This window comes from Lipophrys pholis, assembly GCF_963383615.2.
Source record: "Lipophrys pholis genome assembly, chromosome: 12".
Lineage (NCBI taxonomy): Eukaryota > Metazoa > Chordata > Actinopteri > Blenniiformes > Blenniidae > Lipophrys > Lipophrys pholis.
Genome location: NC_137641.1, coordinates 14,850,693 through 14,859,910, shown reverse-complemented (window position 1 = coordinate 14,859,910; position 9,218 = coordinate 14,850,693). Strand labels below are relative to the sequence as shown.

Genomic DNA, 9,218 nt, shown 5'->3' with positions numbered 1-9,218 from the left:
GGGTTAAAGCTGTGATTTATGCGCGCGTTTGGTGGCTGGGCACGATGGTAAACGCTCTCCCGGAGAAAAGCAGCGAGAGAAGCCGTAACTTAACCATCAAGTAGCGGCTTTTGCCGTTTTAAGTGGGTAACGAACACTTGCTGGTGAGACTCAATCGATGAGTGTCCGGCGGCTGTGGGGTTTCACCTGTGGAGGGTCTGTGATTGGAGAGACTTTGCGCTTCACTCCGCCCTCCCGGCGCGCAGTGCTGCGGCGCGCAGCGCAGCGCACTCCGCTCCGCTCCTCACTCACCTTCCTCCACAGCCGCCGCATATCATGAACCCCCGTCTCTCCGAGCGGATGCTTTTCCCACCTTTTCCCCGTTCGTGCTGACCGAAGCTTGTGTTGTCACAGAGAGAAGAGTAAAGATCTCACCCGCTGTTACCGGTTTCTGACCTTTTCTTTTTTTTCTTTTTCTTTTGGATGCGCCATGCAATCTCGCTGGTGGAGTTGTGGCTTTCGGCTGGTGACATGGACGTGGGTTTGGAGTGTGACATGGCTCGGAGCGCGCTGCATCCCCGCCAATGAAGGTAACCTGAGAGACGGGAGGTGGTGGTAATGTGGGGTTAATGGCACACGGGTCTGTTACAGGTCTGGTTTGGACCTCGGGTGCCGCGCAACGTCGGTGGCTCATTCATACAAGGCTTGGAAAAGAAAGAGAGAAACGAGGTCGTCTGTAAAAATGAACACGATGATTTTTTTTTATGACAGCTGTGTTCCCCAACTCCGCTTTAACTCTACGTGCTGAAACCGTAAAACAGATGAGAAATAAGCCTGAACCTTAGGTCGGATCATGCGTCTTTTCTCTGATGATCAGTCTTCTGAGGACACGGCAGCGCAGCCAGACGCACAGCGCGCTGCGAAAACCTCCCCATTAATCTTAAACATTGTAAGGTGCATTGACCCCAAGGCACTGTGCCTTCCTATTTCACCATGCTAATAGAGGAAATCGCATCGCCCTCAGCATAGATTGTAAGGTAATGGTTGTTGATTTTAATAACATCGATAATAATGCACTTTTTTTAAAATAAATGCAGACTTTCTCGAAATTTAAAGCGCATCCGTGTTCATTTTCCATTTTGGGGGGAAATTTCTCGAGGACAAGCTTGTTTTTTGAAATGTGGAGACCTTTAACCTCTGGATCCTGACAGTCACTTTCTTCCATCTAGTAACACTAACCATGCATCCATTCATCTTCTATACCACTTTGTCCAACTCAGGGTTGCTTTGAAATGCAAGGTAAAACCTGTTCAGGGTTCCATTTCATCACAAGGCAACTGCAAAGAGACAGACAGCCCCCTGTCTGATATTACCAGGTTCATTTGCTAGTATTCGTAAATCATTGTTCATTTATGAGCTGACTTGGTCCAGACCAGCATCTGAAGTCATACACGCCAATCTCTCGGTTGCTCAACTTTCTTCCCTTTTATGTTGTGTTTTTTTTTTTTTACTTGGGCGACCTTGTTTTTGTATTTTATGGTCACATTTACAATGTATTGGAAAAATGGCGTTAATGTGTTTATTAGCTTCATTTGTCTTTTTCATACAAAAGAAAATAGAATAAGTATTTGTGGAACATTTTGGTATTAGTTGTGAGAGTGGGTTGTCTTCTCATCTCACCCCGTCCATGTATCGATGTGTCCTTGGGCGAGACACTCAGCGGTGCACGCAACTTGCAGGACAACCACCGGCATCCAATCGAATAGGTGAACGTGACGGATCGTGTTGAATGTTTAGAAACCGCTTCGCTAAAATGGGCTATTTAAGTAACGTCCATTTACCTGCATTGTCCCTGAACAAATGTGAAATGTGCACAACAGTGAGGCTATATAAGTTGTAAATCGTAAGCCCTGAATGAGAAGTATAAAACAGTGTGTGGGATATTGTTCCCACGCCATTGTCCACACAGAGACCAGCATCCTAATAGCTGGAGATGAATGCCATTGTTTGACGCTGTCATTATCCGGGAAACCGGGAGCGTTCATCACCCAGTGTTCTTCATGTGGCAGATTTATATGGTCAGAGTTTAGCTTTCACAAAAGTGGATCCCCAGTGTGTGGTCATGGAATGCCTCGAGGGTCCCGCAGGGGTACCCTTCAGTGCCACATAAAATTGGAAGAGCCCAGCTCGACTGTTTATGTCTTTTGTTTGATGGTCATTTGGATTGTATTACCACATCAAGGGATTTACAGTCCACTCTATGTATTAATGGAATATGTGCCTACTTGGTAAAAAAAATAGGGAGTTCAATTGTGTTTGTTGCCTCCTATATTAGCATGTGCAGGGAAAATACCAGTATTCCAATTTTGTGGAAACAGAGTCAGGAAATGGAGCAAAGTTTGAGAAAAGAAAAACCTTTTTTCTATAATAACTGTCAAGATTGTGCCCCGAGTTTCACTCAAGCCAATCGGACCGACACCAGCCCCCCTGATAATGCGTTATAATGGTATAGAAAATGAGAGACAGATGAATAGCCATAAATTATTCATGTATTTGTTCCCTTTATTGTCTTTGATAATGAAGCCTCCCCTCTCTCCTTTCTCCACCTTGTTGAAAACACACGTGTTTCCTTCAAATTTGCCAAGAAAAGCCTCAAACTCCATTGAAATCGCGCCATTCCAACATCTCGCCCCTCCAGCCGGTGCCAAAAGCTGCCATTCACCGCTGGTTCTACATTAATTTGGCGCAATGGATAATCATACCATCGGATGCGTAATTGGAGAAGATTGTGAACCCCATAATTAAACTTGCCCCTCATTGGACTCATTTATTGTAATTGAAAGGAAAGAAGTCGACACAATGTTTCGCCCTCCAAGGTTTCTCCGGGAATTTCATCCATTTGGCCCTCCTCAGACTGGGACTCAGTTTGTGGAGAGCATCCTGTCAGACTGGACGCTGAACTGCTACACAGATATCTGCCATCAGCTTGGACTGCAGGCCAACCTCAAGCAATTGTTTTCGAGTTAGGTTTCTGTTGTGCAGAGAATTCCTGATGCTTTCTTTTTAGTTTTCCAATAGAAAAGAGTTTTTTTTTTTTTTTTTACTGCAGTGACAAGCAGTGCTGATGAATGTTTTTTTGAAGGAAACTCACTTTGCCAAGTTGATTGATTTCTTCTCTCGCCCTCTTAGCCATTCCTTTTTAAAGCGATGGCTTTCAGAGAAGGTCTCAACGTGAAGCCAGGTGCCTTGTATCTGTTTTGAAGATGCCTTGATTAACTTGGAAACACAGTGTGTCAGATTAATGGTTTTTAGAAGATATTTGTTGGTCCCTGTGTCTATCAAACAAATATTGTTGTATTGGAACCAAAGAAAAGATTTGCCATTAAGTCGCAAGCTCACATATGTGTAGAATACTGTATATCAGGTGATTGGCATATTTCGTACTTTGCACGTTGGCTTTTGTGGGGGAGCTTTTTAATAAAGAATCACTGAGTGCGAGATGAATCTTGAAGCTTTTACCTGCTACAGGAGTACCCAAAGAGTGCTTCTGAAAATAAACACGGCTCCGGCTTGTTTTTACCTTGCAGAGCAGCTCTATCAGTATTCCCCGTGCTGAAAAAAAAATAAATAAAAAATCCCCTCACTCTCCAACAGTTCGGAGACGTGTATCCTTGAAATGATGTCACTTAAGACTTTAAATCACTCTACCATTCACTGGTGTCGACTTTTTAATAATAAGTTGTGTAGATCATTGTCATCGCTGAGCGCTGACTTGTTAGGTGGTTTGATCCTTGGAGAGAGCAAGAGAGAGTGAAAGAGGTAATGCATCCCTTATGATCTAGTTCAGTATCACTTATCTCTTCTTTATGGCCTAATTAGTTGTCTAATCGCCTCCTAAGGACATCTTTTATTATTCTCCGTAGAACAGTGGAGACAGTAAGACAAGAGTTGTGTGTGTCTGTGTGTGTCTGTGTGTGTCTTGGTTCCTAAGCTCGTATTTGCTTCTTATTTTCTTCAGCTCACACCAGTACACCCTCTTTCAGGAGATGTTTTATGGATGCCCATCCTTTTGTTTACCTTAGGGCATGGTTCACTGCAGGATTAGCTGTTTTATAGCGAGGCTTATCCAAGCACACGGACCTGTAAATAGCCAGCTCAGCAAAATGGTTATAAATGTGACACGGAGTTATATGTTCGGGTTATTGATTTAATATCTTACATAACAAAGGTTGCACTGTGTTAATAGCCAATCTTTTGCTGCTTCTAAACTGCTTAAATATATATATAACTCTTCAATGGTGTAAGATTAGGTCTTCGCTTTTTTTTAAATTGTTTTACCAAATTGGTCGGTTTATGAGGCTGAATCAAACCCTAAGCAAGAAAAGAAAGGTCTCTCAGGCTTTGTTAAAATTTCTTTGTGTTTCTCTTTTCCAAACAAAAGGAAGAAAAGTTAAAAAAAAAAGTTCTTGGTTAGTTTTGGATTGTTTCACAATTGGAACAAAATCTGCTGAAGGTTTCAGTTGATTTTTTTGGGGGGGGGGCTTTTCAATGGAATCTCAATGCTGCCTTTGGGGACACGTCTAGCAGCTTAAAAATGAATCTAAATGTATTGTGATTTAAAAAAAAAAAAAAAATCAGCTTATAGTTCTCTGTTCTCCACGCCAATGATTCATCTACCACATTCTGAGTTTGGTGTGTTTTGACAGTTTTGGTCTTTGGCTGCATTCATACTCCGATAAAAAAACACACAGAGAGATTGTTTGAAAGTGGATCAAAACCCATTGAGTGAAAGATCTCAATCAGCTGCTGCACGCTACTCCGCGTTCAATCAGCGCCTCGTGTGGTTTGAAGTGTGAACATGACATCGAGCAGAGTTCAGAAGTGGATAAACGCCCGTGTCTACATTTACTTTGGTGGTCTCCATCATTTGGATTGCAGCATTCCCACCTGTCTCTGGCTTGAGTTTCAAGTCTGAATACTAATAGACCACTTCTCGTGAGCACCCATCTGACACGTGCAGCCGTAAATATTGTATTTTACTCTGTTGCAACTTCAACACAATGACACCATAAAACAAAGTCTTGGAGTTCCAGATGAAACCAACAGTCGGGCCAAGGAATTCTGAACCTGTCTGTCTGACGTGTCCACCTGGCCTTGCAACCGATAGTTTTGCTTCCATTAGTGGCATTCTCAGATGTATAGCTCTTAATCTTTTAAGTCTAAAAGCTTGTCAGCGGCTCATTGACTTGTACTCTCTCTTTTATGATTTGAGTCCACGGAACAAGACGGAGCGTTATCGCAGAGGAGATAAAGGAAAGTGAACTCCGGCCTGGCAGGACTGGAGTTTATGGCTGCGTGTGCTGCTACGAACAGCCCGCATGAGACATGTCATATGTTCCCGTGATTTACGAGGTGCCCGCGAAGCCGCTGCTGAGAGTTTGTTCTGGCTCGGTCATCCAGACATAATACTCTGGCCCTTGTCAGAGTCGCTCAGGTCTCTAACTCCTGCCTGCAGTATTTTTGAACACATCCAACGCGTTGACTGCGAGAACTGACATTTCGCTTACAGCCTGATACATCCCAGATGTGCTTTCCTGCGAGATAACCAACCTGCTGCCAGTGAAAAGAGTCGCGGCTCACTTTGACTGCTGTGGCGCCTCCAGTTGCATCTGTAGCTCCTCGACGCCTTTTCAGAGTGCTTTAAAGTTGGCACGGATTTTCGTGGAAGAATTTCTTGACCCAGTGATGGGAAACATTAGATAAGATGAGCTATAAACCGGTGCCGCACAAGAGGAGGGGCAGGACGTGTCACGGCGCGGAGCGGTCAAGTAATTGCTCTTGACAGCTTTCAACAGAGCTGCTGCGCGAGGTGGTTTCTCTTTTTTTTTTTTTTTTTAATGGATGAGTCTGAGCTGCATGTTGGTTTGCACATGCTGACTTGTGCAAATCAGATTCTAAAAAGTGTTTGGGGAGTTGTTTTGATCAGCGAGATGCGGTAATGTTCAGCTCCTGAAGCGTGCACTTAGATCGTCCCAGCTTCTAGTTTCTTTCAGATTCTCACACATTTAAACCAGCACGGTAAATTGTACAATTTCCATTTACTCTCCATTAGAGACACACAAGGATTGTAGGAGGAAATTGCATTCTGGTTAATTTGATTTGAATTCAGTGCTTCACCTTGACAAATGCACATCATTAGAAATTCCTTTGCAACGACTAAAGAGTCCCTCGGAGGAAACAGTTCCTGCTTCAGATTTCATCAGCTCTCCAAATTGCACATTGAAAGCTGCACAATAGTCCTGAAACTCTGGAACAAACAACATGAGTTATGTTTGATTTCTATGTATTTCTGTATTTCACTTTTGCACAAAGTCGCATTTCGAAACTCCAGTCAGTTCAAGTCATATCCAAAGATGTTGGATCACAATGTGTCTTACAAATTTTAACCAGACATTAATATTATAGACAATAGTATTTGACACTGTTTTCCAGAAAGATGAAATAATAGTATTTGATGTGAAAAATGCTTTGTTTTGGACAGGTTTTGATCAAGATCAATGGATCAAGTGATCAGAGGAAAACTGTGAAAATGTATTTTCTTCATATTACTGGGTTTTGATGTTTATTACCTGAATACTGACGCTGTTTAAAGAGATAAGTAGATTTTTTTTTTTTATTGTGAAAAATCTGTGTAAGTGATCACAAATCAGTACTTCTACCTGAGGCACCACATCCAACACAGCTGCCTTCTTCTGGAGTTTCATCCAGAATTGAATAGATGACAAAATCCTGCTGTGCACATTCATTGCCATCCATAATGCTACCCCCCCCGGCCCTTTTTTTAATGTTTTTGTTCATCTGACCTTCTCAGATCCACCTCATCTTTTTACTATAGTTTCTACCAGTCCGGTCACCACGGGGAGCAAGTCGTCGTCTTGCCACTCAAGTTTCTGTCCCTAGATATCAGGAACTTTGACTGTCTTACTTTGTCATAAAAAAACCCAAAACAAAACACACTTACACTCAGTGAACGTTAGTTGTATCACATTTTACTCTTGTTCATAGTCGTCAAGATCTCTATTTTTGTTTTGATGTCATTTATTCTGCACTTCGGTTCATTGTTTGGTGATTTGACGCACTCAGACAGACAAATGTTTTATTGTTATTGTTGATTCAGGGTTAACGTCTCTCTTTTTGTGTTTTCAGAGCACAGCAATTAGCAAAACTTTGATTTCTAAACTGCAACCGTTGTTTAGAATATGGTGTAACATTGTGATGTTCTGTGCAAATGTGATGCTATTCTTCCTGACTTTATTTAACTACGTGTTTTTCACCGTTGAACAGTGAACCTGCTGGATTCTCGCTCTGTGATGGGAGACCTGGGCTGGGTGGCCTACCCTAAGAACGGGGTGAGTAGAATAACTCTCAGTGTTGCAAACGTAGCTTGACACGTGTTCACTTTCACACCGGCTCAGGCAAAAAAAAAAAAAAAAAGACTTTTGCACTGAATTATGAGCATAAGTTGTGCGTTGATTGGTCTCGTGGCTTTGTGCTGCACTTGTCGAGTAGATCTACTTTAAAGATGAGGAAAACACAATTGAGTCCAGCACTTCCCCTGCCATCAGAATCATTTCCACCATGTTGAATGAATCTGTCGGCGATGTTGCTGTGTTCTGGACCTTCAGCATCGCGTGAGCAGCATGTTTAGCAGAGCAGCAGCAGCAAAGTGGTCGACAGCATGGCTACAGAGAAGGTGTTCAATTCATATTTTTGAGGTGCTCAGAGCCTGGTGTGTAAGGACTGCTTACAAAATAGAGCTAAAAAATATAGTCAATATCTGAAGAGGTGCTCAGGGTGATATCAACTGAGGAGGAAGAAGAGTCATTAATTGATAACAAATGAATTGGGACTGACTTTGTGCCGGAATAATTAATTATAATTGTCCACCATATGATTTTATGTGAAAAATTATGAAACTTTAGAATGAAAAATGTAATTTTTTAGTGAATGGGATCAGTTGGCTAACGGGACTTCCTGTGGTTCGAATCCCGCTGCTGAACCGCCCCCCCGTCTCGAACTGCTCAGGTTGTGTCAGGAAGTGTGTCCGGCGTAAATCTTGTGCCAAATCTGACATGCAGACCGCATGATCTGCTTTAGTGACCCTTGGGGTCGGAGGGGGAAGCCACTGGACCGCAGGTTAGTTTTCTTGTGGTTGAAATCCACGGGCCAGATGTGGATGTTACCTCACGTGAGATGGAAACAAAGCAATGCTGCTTCAGCACATTGCTGCACGCGGGTCTTTTGTCTGAGTGCACTTCAGATATCTGTGTGGCTTTGTAAGGTACAGTTAAGTGACTCATCAGCACCGATGGAAACATGGATGCCTACTTTAATGGAGTAACACTGCAAGAATAAAACCTATTAGCCTTAAATAGAAACTGAGTAGCTGCTTGTACAGTCCAGGAGGTAAATTCAGCTTTGAGGTTTTCCTAAAGACTTTAAGGTTAATGAAGTGCAGGTATTTCCTTTGTTCCGCAAAGGTGAGAGGTCATTTCATTTCCGAGAATTCTCTCTTCGTTACCGAGGCAAATTGAATTCATGAATAAGATATTGAAAGTCACAGTGGACTATGATATTCTCAAGCCAGGAATTGAATTTCCATTTCCAAGTATTCCCAAGATGAAGGCTAATTGGGGAAGGACTTACTGGAGTTGTGAAATAGTTATTCCAAGATCTTAAATATTCTATTTTTAATGATAAAGAATTGATGCGAGAAGATATGCGTCATACACTGACTTTTCACATTCAGATTTTTTGGGGGGAATTTGTGACGCTGCATAGGGCTTAGTATTTTTGTTTTTGTTCGATCTGCATGGAAAATAATCTCATAGTCGGAACTCATGCAGACAAATACGAAGCCATACCCAGCGGACCGAGAGTGCTGACCGGAGCGTTTTCTTCACTCTGTGTATTCAAATCACAGCCCACTCTGTGGCTGTATGTAGATGAAGGAGATAGTGCTGACAAAAGCAGCCGCACACGCAATCATATTAATGAAGAAGTGATCATGGCTTCTTTCTTTTTTTTTCTTTTTTTTAACCCAACAATGCAGCTGCATAAATATCAGCGTATGGCTCTAACAGCAGGAGGAAATGAAGGACAATGATACAATAATAGAATGATTTCTTCATTAGCAGCTCTGTTTTTGTGAAGCTGCTTTTTATGGTGATTAATTTCCT

The 9,218-nt window shown here is 42.3% G+C and overlaps 1 protein-coding gene across 1 annotated transcript in view; it reads left to right on the top strand.

The window, feature by feature from the left end:
* Positions 1-469: 469 nt before the first annotated feature.
* epha5 (EPH receptor A5) overlaps positions 470-9,218 on the top strand; it is a gene marked incomplete at both ends in the record, with an annotated part of 85,517 nt that continues 76,768 nt past the window's right edge. Inside the window, 2 exons of the mRNA XM_080477177.1 lie at positions 470-569; positions 7,324-7,388. Of these exons, the coding sequence (XP_080333303.1) occupies positions 470-569; positions 7,324-7,388 (165 nt within the window). The remainder of the gene's footprint in view (positions 570-7,323; positions 7,389-9,218) is intronic.